The sequence below is a fragment of the Sceloporus occidentalis genome, unplaced genomic scaffold (assembly GCF_023333645.1).
Source record: "Sceloporus occidentalis isolate IW3139 unplaced genomic scaffold, rSceOcc1.0.p SCAF_308, whole genome shotgun sequence".
Taxonomy (NCBI): Eukaryota; Metazoa; Chordata; class Lepidosauria; order Squamata; family Phrynosomatidae; genus Sceloporus; species Sceloporus occidentalis.
The window spans coordinates 118,064-141,580 of record NW_028317288.1 but is presented as its reverse complement, the minus strand read 5'-3'; the positions used below and the strand labels follow the sequence as shown (position 1 = coordinate 141,580).

Genomic DNA, 23,517 nt, shown 5'->3' with positions numbered 1-23,517 from the left:
TTTAAAATTTGCACGAATCCAAGCGCGAGTCTAGTGATTTCTCTCCGGTTTTCACGGTTATCGGGCCGGCTCGGCCCCCGCAGAGACGCTGCGGGCGAGAGAATCAAACATTTCATTGTTAGACTGCGCCGCGCTCTGCTGTTTCTGGTCGGCGGGAGCGATCGTGCCGGGATCCAGTGCCGGAGTCAGCGCAAAATCCACTCAAAAAGACCCATCGGCGCAGGTTCCCCCCGCAATCTCACTTCACCGACGATGCCCCCAAATCTCTCAGCTTGTAATGTTCCTCGGGGAGGCTCCGGAGACGCTCGGCCGCCTGCGAGGAAAGGAGGTCACGTGAGTCCCAAAAACACATTGCATTTACATCGCAATATTCCTAGAGTTACTCCAAAACCATTCATTAACCCATTAATCCACAGCGACAAACTATTTATTCGTCAGTCAGCAAGTATTTTGCAGAACCATCCGGAAAAGGGCAGCACCTGCCGGGACGAGACTGACACCTACGGACAGCGGGGGCGTTTCCATGGTAACACGCACACTCACACTTATTGTCACCCTATTGCGCTCCCGCATTCAGCCGTCTCGTCCCCCACGAAGTGTGTGATACGCTACAGACCTGAATTGCCCCCTCACTAAGCTGCCCCAGTGCATGTGTGTCCAAGTCTGCGCATTCTGCCCCCGCAGTGCACACTCACCTGCTCTGCAGTGAGGTCTCTCTGCGCCTGAGCCAACATCTCGTATCCCACCATGAACTTGCGCACAGTGGCCGAGCGCAGGAGCGGGGGGAAGTAATGCGCATGCAGCTGCCAGTGGCTGCAGTCATCAGAGAGATGGGAGCCGGTGGGAGCCCCTGGAAAACCACAGCGGAAGTCAGACCGCGGCAGAGAGACGGCCCGCGCGACATGTGAGAGTGAGAGTGAGTGAGAGTGAGTGAGAGAGAGAGAGAGAGAGAGAGAGAGAGGCGGCCCGGACCCGATGTCAGACCTCACCTAGAGTACTGTGACAGTTCTGGGGAGAAGTCAGACGAGGCGACTGAAACGGTCTGCAGGATAAACATTATCAGGAGAGACTGAGGGGTCTCAATAGGTCCAGCTTGGGGGAGGGGGGGCATTTAGATATATAAAGGGGGTTAAAGGACGGGAATTTATTTCAAAGGAGGAGAAAAGTTACAACCGGAATCGAACACTAGAGGGTCAGAGACTGAGTAAAGTTTTACTTTACTGAGAGGGTGGTAGATAAGGGGAACAGCCTCCCAGCAGAAGTGGTAGAGTGGGATAGACACATGGCTCCGCTTCCGCTGAAGTATTCTGTATATACTAAACGCCGCTGAGCTCCCATCCACTAAACGAGCAAGAAAAGCGTGCTCCATAACCCGGTGCGTGTGGCCCCCGCGGCCCGTTTACATACCGTGCCAGCCCATCGAGTACGGGAAGGAGATGTCAAACAAATTGTCGTATTTAGAGAGAAGGCGCTTCATGATGGAGGCCAGGCCTGCGAAGGACAATAAGACAAAGTCTGCACTTAGCAGTCCTAGCCCCATACAGGGCAATAAACAAAGCTTAGCGGACGGAGGTCTCGGAGGGGGCAGGCCCGGGGTCTCGGAGGGGGCAGGCCCGGGGTCTCGGAGGGGGCAGGCCCGGGGTCTCGGAGGGGGCAGGCCCGGGGTCTCGGAGGGGGCAGGCCCGGGGTCTCGGAGGGGGCAGGCCCGGGGTCTCGGAGGGGGCAGGCCGGGCACTCACTGTCTCTCTCTGCGTCGCTCAGGTCCTGCAGGCGGGTGACGTGCCGACGGGGCAGGAGAAGAGTCTGGAACGGCCAGACGGCCCAGTAAGGAACAACCACCAACCAGTGCTCGTTATCCAGCACCACGCGCTCCTTGACGGGAGGAGAGCTGTCACACGTTACCGAGAAACCCCAAAACCCGACACGAGAAACCCTCTAAAATAATCCAAACGCAGCCCTCGACCCTCCGATACACACCACTCCCCAACCCCCTCCACCCCCCGACGCGGGTCCCTCTCCCTTCCTCCACTCACCCTGCGCTTTTCCTCCAGCCTCCCGTACTCCAGTAACATGGGGACTCCGTGCTCGTCCAGGTAGCCCCTCTGCGTTCTGTCCTCTATCTGGGCTTCGTTAGGAAGGAAGTTACTGGCCCAGATCTACAGAGGAGAGCGAAGTCAGGCCCAGTCAGAAAAGTGACGTTTTCACACTTATTCCATGCAAATTCCCCTCCGTTTCCCAAGATCCTCCCGCCAGCCCGGCAGGAAGTTGTAAGCCGCTTCCTGTTCTCTCCCTGCGTTGTTTTAGTGGACGGCGCATGAGCCTCTAGCGCTAGAGATTGTGTCCAGCCGCGCAGCTCCCTCCGTAACGCTATTATCACAGATACCTCAGGGTGACGGGCGATTTATACCCCGTGACGGGGCAGCAAGATGGCGGCTCCCGCGTACAGCACCACGAGGTATAACGGGGTGGGGGGGGAATCTCACTGCCTCCTCTTAAAGCAGACATTTTTCTCTATGGTGCGATTGGTTACAAAGTTTGGCTGTTGACCAAGAGTCGGGGGTTCGATTCCACCCGGGGACGGCTCACTTTTTCTCGGCAAAGAATGTCATTAACCTGTCGTATTCCAGTCCTACACTGCGGGAAGAATCTGAATTAGGAATAATCTCGTACGCAGATGTTCTATATCCCCGCCATGCCCGTCTCTGTGTTTTATGTCACGGCCGCACGCAATGAAGGTGTCTCTGAACAGCAGCGCAAAGTGCGCACGGAATACAAACACAACGGGATCCCTACAAATTCTTAAATAAAATGAAGAATGGCAATTATTTCTTTTGAGAAGGGTTAAAAGACTCAGTGCCCAGGGCTGGCGGACGCTCACCTGGCAGTGCGGGTGGGGGTTGGAGCAGCCCATCATGGCGCCTTTATTCTCAAAGATCTAAAGGGGGGAACAGAAAGACGTAAATAATTATCCGCTGGCGGGGTCCGCTATACTTACCGCCGCCGCGTGTGCCGAGTGCATGCCTTGTACTATATGTAAGGTTCCTTCTTGCTTCCTTTGTTGTCCACAGTCCTGTCTACAAGGGCCACAGCCCTGCCAGGCTCTCATATAGAAAAACTTTTGGACCTTGAGGAAGGGAGCTGGACAGCCCTGTGCTACCACTCCTGCTGGAAGTCCAATCCGTGTAGCTACCACCATTCCTTAAAGCAATTTGTCCCATTTTACCTTCAACGCCCTCAAGGAGGATGACATTACATTTGTCTACAATGTGAAGCCACCATGCGCAGCCTCACCTGAACCCAAGGGTACGTGGCCCCCAAATCTTCCATGATCTCTGCCCACTTGTCAATCACCACGCGGATCTCCTGCGAGGACATCAGCGGAAGAGTAATGTCCGACCAGGGGTGGAAGCACATGACCTGGCTGCGGAGACAGGAGGAGAACGCGGTCACCAGGCTCAGGGGCATGCGGGGCAAGAACTCGCAGTTAATAAACTGACATCAAATCCCAGCATTTGGTATAATCAGCAGCGGAACGTCTCCCCCTGTGCGGCTGTCACCTGCTGCTGGGACCGGGGAGCAGAGAGCATGCTGGGAGATTCTGACAGCCTCAAAGTTTAGGAACAATTACCAGATCCCTTGGGCAGACTTCGCTTGCAGCAGCGGGTGCTCGCTGGGACCTGGGAGATGGGGGGGGGGGAGTATTATTATTATTTACTAACACTATGAGAGATACTGAATGCTGGATAAGACCTCTCCTCTCCTCCCTACAGTATACTCACTGCACAGACCTCTCCTCCCCTCCCTACAGTATACTCACTGCACAGACCTCTCCTCCTCCCCTACAGTATACTCACTGCACAGACCTCTCCTCCTCCCCTACAGTATACTCACTGCACAGACCTCTCCTCCTCCCCTACAGTATACTCACTGCACAGACCTCTCCTCCTCCCCTACAGTATACTCACTGCACAGACCCTTACCTGGCTCTGGGGCATCCGGCTGTAAAGCTGGAAAATCATTTTCAAAGACAAACGTCCCGGAATATTCCGGATTCACCTCACAGGAGAGACAACGAGAGACGCCGCAGTTACTTCACCCGCCGCAGACTTCTCAATGTTTCTACTTTATTTATAAAACCCCACACTGAGCTGACGCTTTATGGCGATGCTAATGAAGTCCGTTCCTCCATAGACTTTCATTAAACAGAGAGTCCGACTGGGTGACTAAGACCGAGCCGTTCTATTGTTCCCCACAGGCAGTATAAGGAGTTGGGTGTTTAGTAGATCGGGGGTCAGACAACAGAGCGAGAATCTTACAAATGGCTGATATGCAGCTGCCTGAAAACACGATATCAATAATAAATATATTAAAAATAATTGGGGTGGGAGATTCCCTTTTAATCAATTTCCCATTTATTAGATAGTTTTACATTAAAGCGACTCTTCTTTCGGACGGACGCTCCGCAGAACACGCCGGACTCCCTGACCAGTCCTAGGATGACCTCGGAGCATCACCACCTGCGGCGATACCGTGAGGCGTCCACCTACCTCCCCGCCGGCTCTCTTGGCCCCTGGGCACAGCGGGTTACCCGGATCACGTCTGGGAATGTTTTCCTCCGGAGGTTTCTCCACCTGACCCTGCCACGGCCGCCTCATGCGATGGGCAGACACCAGCACCCATTCATCACGCAGCGGGTTATACCGAACGTGCTGATGTTCTGCAATACAAAAGCACAATGTCTGAGAGGGTGGTAGATAAATGGAACAGACTCCCAGCAAGAGGTGGTAGAGGGTAATACAGCGAGGGTATTAAACATGCATGGGGTAGACATACGGCTCCTGAATCTAAGACGAGACCAACGACTGATTAAGGTGTGAGTCGTTACAGAAGGGGTAATGGGGGCCGATCTGTCGTCGGGTTCTGGGTTTCTATCAGAATCACAGAAAGCAGGAGGTAATCAGAAACTTCTCTCCATCGCTGCAGCTTCTGCCTAACCCACCAGAGCTCTAGACACCGCAATCATCAGAGTCTGACAGCTATCGGTCTGGCCCGGCTTTGCGAGGTTTCGGGGGGAAAGGAAGCACCGACCGGTATATTAAAGGAAACGCTTTGAAATGGATTTTCAGGGAACCTCGGGGGTCTCAGATACGCGACTCAAGCATTGATATCATCACAAGCCTAGGAAATACATCACACGGGGCGCGAGTGATTATAAGACGCCGGGGAGCTTTACACCTGCGCTCACGGTGCAGGGTAAGTAACGGGGTCCGCGTCCCCCAGTATACTGCCAGGAAGCGCTCACGGGGTTAACCGATCTGAGTATAGCTTCTGGTGCTGCAGCTTCAGTGGAAACCAACTCCCACCAAGCCAAGGCTAGAGGCTGCGTCCATAGCAGCTATAATACAGAGTGCATGGATTCTGGAACTAGAGCCGCTGATGAAGGGAAATCTCATCATGCTCAGCCGGTGCAATGGTACGGGGGGAGCGGGCGGGGCGGCTCAGGTACCGCTGGGCTGGAAGGCGGCGGCTGTCCCCGGCTCTGCTGACTCCATGCCAAAGATCCAGGAAGTGATTACTTCCGGTCTCGTGCGTTCCAAGCCTCGCTCTGGCCGCAAAGGGACTCGCACTAGGCAGTACAGTAAAGCGAGGCTTGGAAGGCATGCGGTAACACGCTTCACTGACAGGGCTGCCAGGTTGTTGGGACACTGCCGATGACAGGGAATTTCCTAGCTGAACCGGGATAACTGGCAAAAGTGACCATCGCGCACGTATCACAGCTTAGCGAATACAGCCCTTAATTCAGTGTTTTGAGATTTATCCACGCCCCCTTAGCTCTCCATCCCCTCATAGCCTTACAGACGCTTTCTCTATGGTGCAAGGTAGCCGTGGCTCCGCCCATCATCTCTCGGCCGTTCGCTGCAGATCCATCGTTCTCTGCTCTGTTAGGTGATTCCCTGGACCCGCCTCTTTCTCCGCCCATCGACCTGTCACTGGCTATACACACACCATGCACTCTGTACTGTCAGGCGATCTGTGGTCCGCCCCCCGAGGCGTCGTAGTCAACGTCCCGATGTGATTGGTCGTTGGGTTGGCTCCTCGCACGCTATTGGTCTGTGTTGCATGCTGCAGTAGGAAGCGGGCCTGTGTCACCCTGCGTGCCGGCTCTTTGCTCTCCGGTCCAGACATGGTGTGCTGCTCCTCCCGCATGCTCTGGGCCGCCGTGCTGCTGGCCATGCTGGCCGGGACGGTGCACCTGCTGCAGGCCTGGCTCAGCAACAAGTCCTACGAGTTCAGCCGGGAGGAGATCGCCATGCTGGCCAAGGAGTACTCGGGTGAGTCCGGGGGCTGCCCGGGGGGGCATTTACCACTCCCGTGGGGGGCGCACTGACAAGTTTCATGGGGCATTAACGCATGTTTGTTCGAACTGGCACTGTCCGGGGGTATTTACCTCAGTCCTTGGGGGTAGTGACACACTTGTGCTGCCCTTATTGCCCGCAGAGCGTCTAGTATTGCCTGACCCCCTTTTCTCTGCGCCCCCCCTGACCCCCTTTTTTCGCCCCGTCCCCCCAGGTTTGGATTACGAGGTGGCCTTTTCCAAGATGATCACGGAGCTGCGGAGGAAGCACCCGGGGCACATCCTGCCGGACGAGGACCTGCAGTGGGTGTTTGTGAACGCCGGGGGCTGGATGGGCTCCATGTGCCTCCTCCACGCCTCCCTCACCGAGTACGTGCTGCTGTTCGGGACGGCCGTGGACACGAGCGGCCACTCAGGTGAGTGAGGGCCCCGCTTCCCGGCGGAGGGGCCACATACGGTGACTCTATAGATTGGGGTGGTTAGACCCCGTCGCGGACGGGCGGACGGTGTATTTTATTTCTGCCTGTGGGTTTGTCGCTGAGACGGCTTCAACCAATCGGCGTTCTCCGTGCCCTCGGTACGTGGCGGCCCCGCTCAGTAGATCTGTGACGGGGTAGATTTGGTTGTAGTAAGAGGGGTGAGGGCAACGAGCCAAACAGCCCCCAAATTGTAGCACGGGGGTCTACCTGATTCTACCTATAAGGGGGGCAGCCTTTTTCTACCTGTTACCCCTGGAGGGTGGGTCTCAGAGACGGCTCCAGGAATGCCCCTGCCGGAAGTATTATTACCCCAGTAACGGCAGACTAGATGCCCCCCCCCAGTACCTGCGGGGAAGAAGAATGGTTTGGGATGGTGCCCCAGCTGCCCTCCCCCGTAGGCCGTGTATATATTGGGTTCCAGTGCCAGGCGATCCGGGCCGCGTCCCCCTCGTCTTCTATTTACCGGTTCGGGGTTAAAGGTCGGAGTCCTTCCCTAATCTGCCTGCATTTCTGAGATCGGCCCCATCCGGCCCCCGTCTGGTCGCCCGCTTCTCCTGCTGTAACGACTCAAACCTTAATCAGTCGTTGGTCTCGTCTTAGATTCAGGAGCCGTATGTCTATCCCACGCATGTTTAATACCCTCACTGTATTACGCTCTACCACCTCTGCTGGGAGGCTGTTCCACTTATCTACCACCCTCTCAGTAAAGTAAAACTTCCTTCCATCCCGTCTCCGCTTTTGCTCCATGAAGCGTTAGATTCTCTCTTCTCCTCCGTTCCGTTATTCGCTGCGTGGGATTTGGTTCCGGTGCGCTGAGGAACCTGCCTGTAAGTGCTGCGGTTCTGGAGCCTGTTAACGTCCGCGCATGTTCTGGGGGGGCTCTCGGCGGAGGCCGCGCATGTTCTGGGGGGGCTCTCGGCGGAGGCCGCGCATGTTCTGGGGGGGCTCTCGGCGGAGGCCGCGCATGTTCTGGGGGGGCTCTCGGCGGAGGCCGCGCATGTTCTGGGGGGGGCTCTCGGCGGAGGCTGCGCTGACGTATTTTTGTCCTCTGGTTTCCAGGCCGCTACTGGGCAGAGATCTCGGACACCATTCTCTCCGGAACGTTCCGTCAGTGGAAGGAAGGCACCACCAAGAGCGAGATTTTTTACCCAGGTGGGTGCATTGGGGGTCCCGTGCAGAGACAGCCATTCAGGGGGCGCCGCCAGTGACGTGGGCTTCATCCACTAAACAGAGAGCTATCGGTAACGTATCTCCCCCCCCCCTCTCTCTGCAGGAGACACCATCGTGCACGCGGCGGGGGAGGCCACGTCTGTGCAGTGGAGCGCCGGCACGTGGATGGTGGAGTACGGCCGCGGCTTCATCCCCTCCACGCTGGGCTTCGCTTTGTCCGACACGTTCTTCGGCACTCAGGACTTCCTCACCTTCTTCTACACGATCCGCGTCTACGCCCGGGGGCTGCTGCTGGAGGCCAACACCTACCTGACCGAGCTGGGGGTCTTCTAACCGTCCGCGGCCCCCCGCTCGCTCTGCCTTCCTGCTGCAGACTCTATAACCCTTCTTCGCCGTCATGTACAGTGAGCCGGCAATGAACGGGTTAAGTGCACAGAGTGACATCATCGGACTCCTCCACCTCCTCACTACAGAAGGGCGGACTTAGCGAGTCGGACCCCAACTGTCCTCAATAAATGGAGAAGGCAACAACACTACCCCCCCCCCCCCCGCCCCTCATTCGTTGGCTACACAAAGAGTTAAAATCCATCCGGTCCGTAGAAAAAAGTTAACAAAAAATGTAATTATCGTAAAGCCCCCAATCGCGGTTTATCTGGGGAAATCTCTTTTTCCTTGGTTTTGTTTTTTTGTGCGGAACGATCCGAGTAACTCGCGGACTTCTCAGCGCCGGCCGCTGCTTCGGGCAGAAAGCGGGCACTTTTGGGGTTTTTTTCCCCGTATTCCGTGCGGGTTGAGAGTGAGATCATTAGGGAGGTCGCTGCTTTTTCCTCCCCACGGCTGCCATAAGCAGATCTTTGCACCACAGTGTGGGGTGTTGCTGCCGCTGTGCCTGAGCATGATGGGAGTTCTCCTCAGCCTGAAGACGTAGCGGCCGTTGGCTCGCATTAAAGCTGTCGTCCCGCTTGCCGGCGCTGACTTTTAAGAAGCTTTTTCTTGGACCGCAGCCTATCGGAGCCTGCTTCTGTGTCACGTGACTATTAAGAGTTCCCGACAAAAGTCTAGGAAAGGTTTGGGCATCCAGCAGTACTGGGTGGAACGGCAGCTTTAAGCCCCCCGGCTGTAATCTCTTAATATTTTGGGGGTCGTAGAGGTACACTGATTGCCCTCCACGCCCCCGTTCCTGCTCCGCATACATCTGGGAGCCGACGCGTTCCTCTGACTGCTGTCTGTCCGTAAACACCGTTTGCCGCCCGCCATCTGCACGGATCTCCCGCGTGACTTTGTGGAATGTACCCGTTGCCACTGGCAACAAAGAGCGAAACTGCCCCTCCGTCCGAGGCCATTCGGATGCCGGAAGCGTGACTGCAGGCGGCGCGTGTTCGCTTAGTGGCGGCCGCGTCCTCCTCGCGTCTCTCGTAATAATTAACGCTTCCAGCCGAGTCTAAAGCTGCGTTCAGTTCTGAAAGGGTTAAATCCCGCAGAGCCGGTGGAACTGCGGCTTCAATCAGACGTCCCACCCGGGGCGGAGCTTTAAAGGGATATTTGGGGTTAACATGGATCTGACCTTTAACCCTTTGGGTGTCCCGTTGCTTGGCAGCGCCTGAATCCAACGTGTGTGAAGACTTCCTATTGGCTCACGAGGGTCTCCAGGGCGTTAAAGTAGTTATTGATTTAGAAGGGCGAGTATTGCCTCTGTGGGGGGCAGTTACCGCATCACGTGGCCAGGGCAGGAGTTTCTGGGGTCACCTCTGACGTCTCCCGCATGCGCGGCTCCGCCAGCCGCCACCTCATGCCAAATCCCGGAGACCCCCCCCCCCCGTTTTCTAATGGAAGAAAAACCCCTTTTACCCCCAATTCTATTTTTAAATCAAATAAAAATTCAGAAAATCCGCTCTGTGTCTTTGTAACTCTGAGTGATAGGAGTGATCGTGTGCACAGCGTCAGGCGGTCGCCGAGTTCTTGTATTGAAACGGGGTGGGGTTTAAGGGCGAGGACCTGGAAACGGCTCGGAGACAGAAACCAATAGAAGGAATAGGGGGTCTTGGTTATGGGGGCTGCGACAATGACATCATCATTTAATCCGCAGATCTGCCGGGGGGGGCTTTTCATTCATAGAGCTTTCCAGACAGCGCAGGGGGGATCCTCGGAGGAGGGGGGCGGAGACCCCGTATTAAGCAACACAATGGGATTTTCTTTCTCTATACGGTCAGGGCAGCTGCGATGAACCTGATTGGCTGAGAGTTGCGTGGGGTATTAAGAGACTCTCCACGCACGGGGCAGAAAGCAGTCTCCTTTATGTCAGCGGGAACCGATTCCTGCCAGCGATCGCCTGCGTTACACTGCAGAACCTTCAGCCGCTAACAAAGCAAAGGTGATAGATAAGTGGAACAGCCTCCCAGCAGAAGTGGTAGAGGGTAATACAGCGAGGGGAATAAACATGCGTGGGATAGACATACGGCTCCTGAATCTAAGACGAGACCAACGACTGATTAAGGTTTGAGTCGTTACAGCAGGAGAAACGGGCGACTAGACGGGGGCCGGATGGATCAGGTTTCTATGTAAAATTAAATAACATTTTCAGATTCTATACATTGCCTGCACTGCTGTCCCTGCTTGAGCATAGGTGGGCCATGCATGAATATCAAGGTCTTTGCATTAACCTCGGAGCCTGGAGTTCGACCCCGCGGTGCAAAGAGGCCTAAACTTCAACAAAACTGTTACGTGTCCTACCCCAGATCAGCCACTAGATGGCACCGCAGACCATTCTGTAATCAGCATCGAGGGATGAATCTTATTTATATATCGCCGTCATACTCCGCAGCGCTGTACAATGTGTGTAATTATTATTATATATCGCCGTCATACTCCGCAGCGCTGTACAATGTGTTATTATTATTATTTATATATCGCCGTCATACTCCGCAGCGCTGTACAATGTGTGTAATTATTATTATATATCGCCGTCATACTCCGCAGCGCTGTACAATGTGTTATTATTATTATTTATATATCGCCGTCATACTCCGCAGCGCTGTACAATGTGTTATTATTATTTATATATCGCCGTCATACTCCGCAGCGCTGTACAATGTGTGTTATTATTATTTATATATCGCCGTCATACTCCGCAGCGCTGTACAATGTGTTATTATTTATATATCGCTGTCATACTCCGCAGCGCTGTACAATGTGTTATTATTATTTATATATCGCCGTCATATTCCGCAGCGCTGTACAATGTGTGTTATTATTATTAATATATCGCCGTCATACTCCGCAGCAATGTACAATGTGTGTTATTATTATTTATATATCACCGTCATACTCCGCAGCGCTGTACAATGTGTGTTATTATTATTATTTATATATCGCCGTCATACTCCGCAGCGCTGTACAATGTGTTATTATTATTATTTATATATCGCCGTCATACTCCGCAGCGCTGTACAATGTGTGTTATTATTTATATATCGCTGTCATACTCTGCAGCGCTGTACAATGTGTGTTATTATTATTATTTATATATCGCCGTCATACTCCGCAGCGCTGTACAATGTGTGTTATTATTATTTATATATCGCTGTCATACTCCGCAGCGCTGTACAATGTGTGTTATTATTATTTATATATCGCTGTCATACTCCGCAGCGCTGTACAATGTGTGTTATTATTATTTATATATCGCCGTCATACTCCCCAGCGCTGTACAATGTGTGTTGTTATTATTATTTATATATCGCCGTCATACTCCGCAGCGCTGTACAATGTGTGTTATTATTTATATATCGCCGTCATACTCCGCAGCGCTGTGCAATGTGTGTTATTATTATTTATATATCGCTGTCATACTCCGCAGCGCTGTACAATGTGTTATTATTATTTATATATCGCCGTCATACTCCGCAGCGCTGTACAATGTGTGTTATTATTATTTATATATCGCCGTCATACTCCGCAGCGCTGTACAATGTGTTATTATTATTTATATATCGCCGTCATACTCCGCAGCGCTGTACAATGTGTTATTATTATTTATATATCGCCGTCATACTCCGCAGCGCTGTACAATCTGTGTTATTATTATTTATATATCGCCGTCATACTCCGCAGCGCTGTACAATGTGTGTTGTTATTGTCGGCTTACAGGAGCTGACAATCTAGCAGGCTGTCTTTACATCAGAGCCGCCCGGGATCAGTGATCTATTTGGGGTGCTGGCTGTTGGTCCCGCAGGGGGCAGATCCCAGGGATATACGATGGAAATCCCAACGCGTTCTGGAGCCCAATGGCACAAATGGATGCATTTCACATAATTTCACAAACTAAAGAGTTTAATTGGGGGGGGGGGTTAAGTTCAGTGAAAGGGTTAATGCGGCGGCGGGCGGGCAGCCCGCGGAGTCCTGTGGAGCCGGTTCCCACGCGCATTAGTAAGTGTCCGGCGTCCTCGCTATACGTTCGCATATACATCGCTTTAATGTCTAATGCATGCGCCGGGAAGGCCAGGAGATTTATAGCCGTTGTTAGCGTCGGGGGAGCCAATCGGTGCGCACGAGCGGCCCCGGCGGCCATTAGCGCGCGCTGAGTGTGAGTAATCTGTGTCCGCACTAACACAGCTGATGTCAGCAGCTCCGTCGATAAGAGCCGGAGTCCCGGCGAGCGGCGGCGTAATGAAAATCCGATGGCCGAGCCGCTGGAAGTAAATAAGTATTCCCTTCAAATTAGAAAATCAAATCCCCGACGGCTTATTTTCCCCGCCGGGTCGATTCCTTTTATTACGGAAATATCGCCGCTAAATAACATTAGCGTGAGGGATCTTTACATGCTTCTCTCGGCAGAGTGTCGATAGTTTTAATGTCAACGCGAGCGGCCCGCGGGGGCCAAAAACTCCCTCCAGGACTCCGGCGTATCATCATTTTCTATTTATTTTTTCCCAAATAAACGACTTTTAGCCGCTTGCAAAATTAGCGGGGGATCCGATCGTCTGACACCCGGCAGCTTCCCAAATCACAGAGACCGGACGCCTCCGATTTCAAGGCACTGCCCCCCCCCCTCAAAAAAAAAAGTTATATTTAAAAATATACTTTTTTTTTGTTTTAAGTTAAAAGTTTTTCTCGCGGTCTGCGTTTTTATAAAAATCCCCCTAGACGAGTTAATTTATTAAATTCCGATCTTAATAAATTCTCTGGTTAGAATGGGGTGAAAAAAGGGGGGGAAATGGCGGAAACCAACGAGCGGTCACGTGACCAACATGACCCACAAGGGTGGAAATTATATCATTTTTGCTCCCTTCCGTCATTTTTTGTAAATATGGGTGAATATTTTTACCCGACTCCATCAGTAATCTAAAATGTCATTAAAAATCTACAAAATCGCTTAAAAGTTCTGTTTCTACGGATTTATGATGTCACTTCCAGCCCCCCGAAGCATCATATCCTTCCACCAGCTTCTGCGGGAATTTGCTGAAATCTCATAAATACAGGGGCGTACCTAGAGTATTTGGCACCTGGGGCGGATCCTGTATGTGGCACCCCCCACACACACTCATTAAAACTGCATAGTTTTTACCATTAGGCAAACATTGACGGGGCTACAGCATAACACCTATCATTATATACTAAGGAAGACATTGACGGGGTACAGCATAACACCTATCACTATATACTAAGGAAGACATCGACGGGGTACAGCATAACACCTATCACTATATACTAAGGAAGACATTGACAGGGTACAGCATAACACCTATCACTATATACTAAGGAAGACATCGACGGGGTACAGCATAACACCTATCACTATATACTAAGGAAGACATCGACGGGGTACAGCATAACACCTATCACTATATACTAAGGAAGACATTGACGGGGTACAGCATAACACCTATCACTATATACTAAGGAAGACATTGACGGGGTACAGCATAACACCTATCACTATATACTAAGGAAGACATCGACGGGGTACAGCATAACACCTATCACTATATACTAAGGAAGACATCGACGGGGTACAGCATAACACCTATCACTATATACTAAGGAAGACATCGACGGGGTACAGCATAACACCTATCACTATATACTAAGGAAGACATCGACGGGGTACAGCATAACACCTATCACTATATACTAAGGAAGACATTGACGGGGTACAGCATAACACCTATCACTATATACTAAGGAAGACATCGACGGGGTACAGCATAACACCTATCACTATATACTAAGGAAGACATTGACGGGGTACAGCATAACACCTATCACTATATATACTGAGGCAGACATTGACGCTGGTATAGGATAACTGTTATCATTATATACTGAGGCACGCACTGACAGTGGTACAGCATAACACCTATCACTATACATTGAGCCAGACATTGACAAAAATGCAGCATAACCCCAATCACTATATACTAAGCCAAACATTAATGTGGTGTAGGCCTACCGCTTCAGTGTCTTGCTTAGTATTACTATTTAGCAGAAATGAAAATTCTGGACCAAAACCGAAACCAAGCATTGACTTGGCCAAAACCGAAAATGACCCTTTTATTAAAAGTAAGTAACACCATAATAAGACAAAACAATCAATAACAATATTAATATATATATATATACATATTGATTAACAGCAATCACAATCATATCTTGCCCAGGCATACCCAGATTCCAGCATGTACTGGCTGGCTTAGCATGATAGAGTGTGATTGCGATTAGCAATCATATATATTAATATTATTGCTTTTTTCTGTCCAATTTTGGTGTGTTACTTACTTTTAATAAAAGTGGTTAACACACCAAAATTAAACAAAAAAATCAACAACGATATTTATATATATATAATTACTAAGTAATATATATAATTGCTAACAGCAATCACACTCCTATCATGCCCAGGCAGCCAGTACATGCTGGAACCTGGGCATGGTAGGAATGTGATTACAGCCTCCCTATGCCATGCTACCCCACACACACACACACACACTAACACATCCATGCTATCACACACACACTCATTCACAAACATTCAGCATAAACTACAGCATAACACCCATCACTCTCACACACTTACTAATCCACTCTCACTGAATATTTTCCTACCCTTTCTCTGTCACTTTTCCTCCTGCTCTTCCTGCCGCCCCCCGCTAGGTACCCTACTGCATAAATAAAGCTTTAAAAATGTCCTCGGATTTTAAACTCTCTCCTGTTTTCCCCACAATGAGCCGGTCCTGCGACGCGTGAAATATTAGCCCCGGTAGCCATGCTAGTCGTCGGGCAGCGCAGGCGCCGGAGGTTACAAGTTATAGGATAACATTTGTACATTGTACAGCGCTGCGGAGTATGACGGCGATATATAAATAATAACACACATTGTACAGCGCTGCGGAGTATGACGGCGATATATATAATAATAACACACATTGTACAGCGCTGCGGAGTATGACGGCGATATATAAATAATAATAATAACACATTGTACAGCGCTGCGGAGTATGACGGCGATATATAAATAACACACATTGTACAGCGCTGCGGAGTATGACGGTGATATATAAATAATAATAACACAATTATAGCAATTTTAACACTAATGTAATAAATTATAAAAATATTTGTAATATAATTAATGACACTAATAATTTAAATATTAATACAATAATTTTATTATATATATAGATATAATTAGTAATATTATTAAAATAATAATAATAATAGTAATATTAATAGAGTTATTTGTAGTATTATTAATATTCTATATAATTTGACATTTAAATAAAATTCATGCTTTTTTACCCGGAAGTCGGCTGATACACGGATATCCATCATTCTTATTAATTAGAATAAAGTTATTATTTTAACCCATTCCTGACGCCCAAGTCAATGAGCTTTGTGCCCTCTAGGTGTCAGTATCTGCCCCCGCCAGGCGTCTCCTGAGTGCGACAGACATTTAATTGCCCCGCGTTATCACTTCCAGATGCTAATAATGACATCTCTGCTGATGTGCGTCACCGCGGGATATCACGATCGCTCCGGGCGTTATTATTACCCCGGGACGGGGAGAAATCGCAGCCTCATAACATTGTTACGGAATCTACGCAGGGTTAACCCCTGGTTTTCTGGTTAGTTAGTCACCTAACCCCCTAACTGTGGATCTGCACCTATTTATCTGAGAAGCCGAGTACCTGGGAACCAGCTGGTTTACTTTACTGAGAGGGAGGTAGATAAGTGGAGCAGCCTCCCAGCAGAGGTGGTAGAGGGTAATACAGCGAGGGTATTAAACATGCATGGGATAGACATACGGCTCCTGAATCTAAGACGAGACCAACGACTGATTAAGGTTTGAGTCGCTGAAACTCAATAATAATCTATTAACCCTTCCCTAAGAAAGCGTCCCTGCTCGCTGTCACTCCGAGTCCCGCCCCTGTCCGGGTGTCGCACGCGAGGGCCGTTGTTTCCTGCGCTCTCGCATCCTGACATCTGCTAATCTCTCGGCTTTAATATCTAATCTCGGACCCACCTCTGATCTTTGTAACGACTCTCTAATAATCACTGCTGATTAAACAATCTGTCTGTAATACATTAATCATCCGCCGACTGGCGGCCCCAGCCGGCCCCCATCTGTAACGACTCAAACCTTAACCAGTCTCGTCTTAGATTCAGGAGCCATATGTCTGTCCCATGCATGTTTAATCCCCTCACTGTATTACCCTCTACCACCTCTGCTGGGAGGCTGTTCTACTTACACACTACCCTCTTAGTAAAATACAGCCTCGTTACATCTCTTTTTCTCGCTCGGGTCCGGACGTCTTAGTTCGAGGGTCTGCGCAGGCACGCGGGGCCAAAACCTTATTAAATGCTGGCGTAAGGAGGGGCATTAATTAGTCTCGCTGCCCCCACATTCCGTGTCGCTGATCTAATACCCCGTGGCAGCTCCCACTACAATATTACGCAGGGATCTTCTTTAACCGTTATTTGCCCGGCTGGCGGGGCCGAGTGTATTTAATCGGACGGGCGCTGTTAACCAGCTCAGTGCCAGGCGGGCGGCGCGGGGGGCCGGGTGGTTGTGGGGTAGACGGACGGCACGGGGGGGGGCAGATGGGCGGTGTGGGGGGGTCCGGGTGGGTGTGGGGTAGACAGGCGGCGTGGGGGGGCAGACAGCGGCGAGGGGCTTGCAGGGTCCTGTCTGGTGTTTAGGAAGAAGATAAAGAGATGAAACGAGTCAGAAGCCATAAAAACACAGATGTTTGAGTGATGGCCGCCCCTGCCCCCCCCCCACTGCCCCATTACCCCCCCCCCCCACTGCCCCCACTGTCTGGCTGCCGGTAGCAAACCTTTCATTTGGGTTAACCGTGCGTGTGCCGGCGGTGACCTGCGCACCTGGAGCAGTCCGTCCGGGAGGCCGTGAACCTGCGCGGGGTTCAGGGGCCGTCTCATTAAAGCGTCATTAGCGTCAGTATCGCTAACACAAGCTGTCGGCCCCTGTGTGTGCGTCTGGCAGCTCTCGCTACTGATCTGTCTGTCTCTCCTGCGGGGGTCTCCAGAAATCAGGGTCCCGGCCCCTCGTGTAGTAATTTAACAAACCCGCATTAATACGTCGCCGGCCCTTCTGCCCCTGAGCCGAGGTGGCAATTCTGTATCAGAACATCGTGCAGCTGCCCTAGGGGCCCTATTGGCCTTAAATGCCCCTTGGAGGCAGAAGGGGGACACGGCGTGCGCCTTACACCCGGAACCTGTATGAACTTATATCTCTGACAGATAATGGCCGGTTATTCTCATCACGTGTTGTTTCATATAGCGCCTTCATGTTCCGTAGCGCTGTACGATGGCTTCAATAATATACGGTGGCGGAATTACCCCTCGGAAGTGGCGCATGTGTCGGGCCCTTGGCGTGTGAGGGCCTCCGAGCGCCGGGTGTTTGTTACATGCGGAATTTGCATACATGTTTCCACATGTCAATCACTCATTAACCCTACGAGTACCTTGTAATGCTTCCCATGATTATGACTTATCCTTTTATATAGCACCATCATACTCCACAGCGCTGTACAACAGGAGATAACCAATGATCAATATATTGGCGTCAATGCAATAAAGCGCCAGCACACAAAGGGTTACGGCTGCTGCTTCAAGACTGATAGCATTTTTTGGGTCATTAAAATCGGTTTTCCTGGAAATGAGAAATTTTTTTCCACCCTAATTTCCCTTAATTGTGAAAAACGCAGAATGCGGGGATTCGACGGCTCAATATTTCTCATCAATGCGTCCCAAACGCCGGTCCCGACAGCGGGGGGGGGGGGGATGTTGGGTGGTCTTTAAATTTCCTTTGGAAATATTTTTTTAAAAGCAGGATTTTTGCTCCCTCCGAGTATTTCTAACAAAAAAGTAACATTTTCATTAAAGAGAAACAACCGGAAAGTAACCGACCGCTGGATTCACACCAAAAAATGACAAAAACTGGAACAAACAACAAAAAATAAATACAAATAAATAACAAACCCAGATATTATTAGAAATATATTAAAATATTTTTTTAAAAAAAAACAGAAATGAACAAAAACGAAAATACAACAAAAACATAAAATAATAAATATATATATTAAAACATTAAAACATTATATATATATTTATATATGGCAGTGAAGGGGTTATTGCATGTGTGTGATCTCCCTGATGGGTTGCAGGTCTCTCACTGTCTCTCTCTCTCTCTGTGTGTCTGTCTCTCTCTTTCTCTCTCTCTCATCCCTCTCTGTCTCTGTCTCTCTATCTCTCTCTCTCTGTCTGTCTCTCTCATCCCTCTCTGTCTCTCTCTCTCTCTCATCCCTCTGTCTCTCCCTCTCTCTCTCTGTCTGTCTCTCTCTCTCTCTGTCTCTCCCTCTCTCTCTCTGTCTGTCTCTCTCCTCTCTCTGTCTCTCCCTGTCTCTCTCATCCCTCTCTGTCTCTCTCTCTCTGTGTGTGTGTCTCTCTCTCTCTGTCTGTCTCTCTCATCCCTCTCTGTCTCTCTCTCTCTCTCATCCCTCTGTCTCTCCCTCTCTCTCTCTGTCTGTCTCTCTCTCTCTCTCTCTGTCTCTCCCTCTCTCTCTCTGTCTGTCTCTCTCTCTCTCTGTCTCTCCCTCTCTCTCTCTGTCTGTCTCTCTCCTCTCTCTGTCTCTCCCTGTCTCTCTCATCCCTCTCTGTCTCTCTCTCTCTGTGTGTGTGTCTCTCTCTCTCTGTCTGTCTCTCTCATCCCTCTCTGTCTCTCTCTCTCTCTCATCCCTCTGTCTCTCCCTCTCTCTCTCTGTCTGTCTCTCTCTCTCTCTGTCTCTCCCTCTCTCTCTCTGTCTGTCTCTCTCTCTCTGTCTCTCCCTCTCTCTCTCTGTCTGTCTCTCTCCTCTCTCTGTCTCTCCCTGTCTCTCTCATCACTCTCTGTCTCTCTCTCTCTGTGTGTGTGTCTGTCTCTGTCTGTCTGTCTCTCTCCCTGGGCTGTCACTAACCCTGCCCTCTCCATATATCACTCCCTGTGACAATCTGGTAGCAAATCGGAGCAGAGGGGGCAGATCGCTCACTCCCAGGGTCACTCAGCCTGCTTAACACTTGTTGCAAAAAAAAAAAGAAAAAAGAAAATAGAGCAAAAAAAAGGAGCGATAGAGAGAGACAGAGAGACAGAGAGGAGAGAGACAGAGAGACAGAGAGGAGAGACAGAGAGAGACAGAGAGAGAGACAGAGAGGAGAGAGACAGAGAGACAGAGAGGAGAGACAGAGAGACAGAGAGAGAGACAGAGAGGAGAGAGACAGAGAGGAGAGAGAGACAGAGAGGAGAGAGAGAGAGAGAGGGGAGGCAGAGAGAGACAGAGAGGAGAGAGAGAGAGAGAGGGGAGGCAGAGAGAGACAGAGAGGAGAGAGAGAGAGAGAGGGGAGAGGCAGAGGGCAGAATCCGTCCGCGGCTCCGGGGCAGGGGTCCGGCTGGATGCGGGGCCGGGGCAGACCCTCCGTGCAGGGATAAGGCTGGGGCTGTCGGCTGAGTTATTGGAGAGGAAGCTCCGCGGATCGCAGCCCGGGAGGAAGATCTCTCCGGCATGGCTGAGAACACCAGCCTGGCCAGCAAGTCTGCCCTGGTAAGTGGACCCCCGGGGGACCCTGGAGGGGCATTAATGGGGTTAATCGGCCTCTGTTGGGTTAGATTGTGTTGTTGCCCCCCCTGCATGCGTGTAACTCCCCAGCCCTGATACCCCCCCCCCCCCCGTGGGGCTGATATCGTGGATCTCGTGTATTTATAGAATAGTTTTATTTTTAAACACAATCGTGTAACATTGTAACACGAAGCATGCTGTCTGCTGTCCCTTTAAACGATCCTGTAGCCCAAGGGCATCTGCCGGGGGCAAAAAGCCATCAGATGGGGGCACGGTGCGTGTCATCGGTCCACGGACCCCTCTGTCCCAGCCTGGGAACTCCGCGCTCCCAGCTCATTTACACGAAATTCAGACTTTTGGTTTTATTTGTAAAAGTCGTTTTTATTTAAAATTTGAGTCAACCAGGAGTGTAATGAGCGGCCCTTTAACTGTTTCCCAGCCAGGGGGTGCCACATTGCCCCCCATGCCAGCTTTTCAAAGGGCTGTGTGTATATCTGAGGCAGAGTGTGAAAGGGTTAAACCCGGTATGTTGGTTTGGGAATGATTAGAGATCCAGTCACTTTAGTAATAGGTAACTAACCCCCTCTCGCCCTCTCGCCGCGTTTATATATTTACTTCTTAGTAGTAAACTCGCCCGTGAGCTCTAGAACAGGGTCAGGAACGGGGAGCTCGGCAGGGTTTTTACCGTCTCTGCTCTTACCATAGCGACAGAGCCCTAAAACTACTACCCACCGATTAATGCATATTCCCGCATGTCCGATATCACGATCACGAAACAAACCGCAAAATTCCCGGGTGTAGAATCCAGGACGGGAAATGTAACGAAACTTAAAATTCCAAAATTTGGGACAAATGTTCCTTCCAACCCAGTCCACGGCGGCTGCGCTTCACAGAACGGTGGGTTAGTGCCAGGCAGCAAAGTGTTAAATGCCTTTCATAATGTTAGTTCCTTTTACCTCATATCTTACTTCTTCACGGCGTAACGGGTTTAACATCAAGGAGATCGGTTCTGTTTGAGACATCTGATCATCTCTATAATAATTAATAAGTTATATAATAAGTGATCAGCAATATAATAATTAATAACTGACATAATAAGTAATCAGCGGAATAATAATAATAAGTGATCAGCAATATAATAAATTATAAGTGATATAATAAGTAATCAGCAGTATAATAATAATAAGTGATCAGCAATATAATGATAAGTGATATAAGTGATCAGCAATATAATAAGTGATCAGCGGTATAATAATAATACGTGATCAGCAATATAATAAATTATAAGTGATATAATAAGTAATCAGCAGTATAATAATAATAAGTGATCAGCAATATAATGATAAGTGATATAATAAGTGATCAGCAATATAATAAGTGATCAGCGGTATAATAATAATACGTGATCAGCAATATAATAAATTATAAGTGATATAATAAGTAATCAGCAGTATAATAATATTAAGTGATCAGCAATATAATAATAAGTGATATAATACGTAATCAGCGGTATAATAATAATAAGTGATCAGCAATATAATAAGTGATCAGCGGTATAATAATAATAAGTGATCAGCAATATATTAATAAGTGATATAATAAGTAATCAGCACTATAATAATAATAAGTGATCAGCAATATAATAAGTGATCAGCGGTATGATAATAATACGTGATCAGCAATATAATAAGTGATATAATAAGTGATCAGCAATATAATAAGTGATATAATAAGTGATCAGCGGTATAATAGTAATAAGTGATCAGCAATATAATAATAATAATATAATAACCGACAAGCAATATAAGTGATCAGAAATATAAATAAAAGATAATAATCAATAATGAATGTAATAAGTGAACAGAGATATAATAATTGCGATAAACTCGTAATAACTGATAAGTGAGTATAAGTGATAAGCGATGTAATAATTGATAAGTAATATAATAAGTGATCAGGAATATAATAAGTAATACAAAATATAATAATCGATAAGTGATAAAATAACTAATAAGCAATATGATACTTGATATGTGATATAAGTGATGTAATAATTGATAAGTGAACAACAATATAATTAATAAGCATACAATAATCAATAATATAATAAATGCGGGCGTCACTAAGTATCATTTTGAGACACTGTTTTTTGGTTACATTTTTTTTTAAAAAAAGGCTCCCGATAAACGACCCCTAAAAACAGAAATTCTGTATTTTGCATGGATTTTACCACTTGCGTAATTTATCATTTTTACCAAAGGAAGCATTTAATTTGGGATTCAATGAGATTTGGAAATCAGCTTTTAAATTCAGGAAATATTCAAACAGCATCAAAAAGGACCTCAGACTTCGTTCTCCTGAAATGAAAAATTCCTCTAAATAAAAAAAAAAAGAGTCTCCTAATGAAATAAGTCAAATACTATTAAAATCCAGTGACTTTTTATTAGTAACGACGACATCATCGGAGACAGAGCGGGGATTACGATTTCATTTTAACCGCAAAATCCGTTGGTTGTCCGGAATACGCCTGTGATTAACCCTTTCATTGCTGTTAGAATTTGTTAACGCGTTTTCCTCATTGGTCAATATCGCAATATTCCGTGTGATGAAAGCCAAGAATAACCTTGAGGTTCCGCTGTCATCAGAACCATCGATAAGAAGGGGCAGATGAGCTGAAATTATCCCCCAAAATGCCCCAAATGCCCCAGAAATGGAGCCCGAGAAACGCCAACGCTGGTTCCTTAGACCAGAGAAAGATTTTGCTTATAAAAAGCCCCAAAAGTCGGATTTTTTGCGGGTAAATGCCACTCGTGTATTTTAGTGAATCTCACGGGATGGCGTTGGTTAAACGAGGTGTCGGGGGCTGGAGAGTCCGAGCCCCCGCTTCCTCTCTGTTAGAGCCTCGTTAGCGCTCGTTACAGATGGCGACGCTCCGTCGTGTCTCTTTACGGGATCCGGGCGGATCACACGGAATGGATCACGGGGAACATGCCCCCCCCAGGGGAGTCCCGATTTGGGGGAATCCGGTAAACCGGCCCCCACTTTTTTTTCCAAATTAAATGGAAGTTAATATCAATTTATTTTTTTTTGCATTTCCAGACCCAAAATGAAAAACGAAAGGTTAGCACGCGGATTAACCCCTTCCTCACCGCGGAGAGTGGAAAGATTCAGAACCGCCCCAAATTCTATATATATATTAAAAAAAAGCCTGTTTTCTTTAGAAATTGTTCCTTATTTTTTGAACGTGGGTGGGGGAGGGGGGAGGTCTGATATATCTACATTTTACTTAAATCTAAAACTTGTCCGACTTGTTACAACTTTGACAACAATGAGGTCAAGCGAACCGAGGAGCTGACATTTGTCTACATAGCGGGCGATTACCGTAAATCACCGCGCTAACTGCCTG

The 23,517-nt window shown here is 49.0% G+C and overlaps 2 protein-coding genes across 2 annotated transcripts; one reads left to right on the top strand and one right to left on the bottom strand.

Moving 5' to 3' along the window:
• Positions 1–238: 238 nt before the first annotated feature.
• On the bottom strand, positions 239–6,186 carry LOC149274947 (galactose-1-phosphate uridylyltransferase-like). Its single transcript, XM_089505074.1, has 12 exons — positions 6,007–6,186; positions 5,507–5,705; positions 4,548–4,717; positions 3,981–4,056; positions 3,629–3,677; positions 3,292–3,421; positions 2,879–2,935; positions 2,034–2,156; positions 1,740–1,872; positions 1,408–1,491; positions 696–850; positions 239–313 (listed from the first exon to the last, which is right to left on the bottom strand). The coding sequence occupies exons 1-12, from the start codon at positions 6,184–6,186 to the stop codon at positions 239–241; spliced, it is 1,431 nt and encodes a 476-aa protein (XP_089361200.1).
• On the top strand, positions 6,185–8,337 carry LOC149274946 (sigma non-opioid intracellular receptor 1-like). Its single transcript, XM_089505077.1, has 4 exons — positions 6,185–6,332; positions 6,571–6,771; positions 7,894–7,986; positions 8,108–8,337. Exons 1-4 carry the CDS (start codon positions 6,185–6,187, stop codon positions 8,335–8,337), a joined length of 672 nt encoding a protein of 223 aa, XP_089361203.1.
• The last annotated feature ends 15,180 nt before the right edge of the window (positions 8,338–23,517 follow it).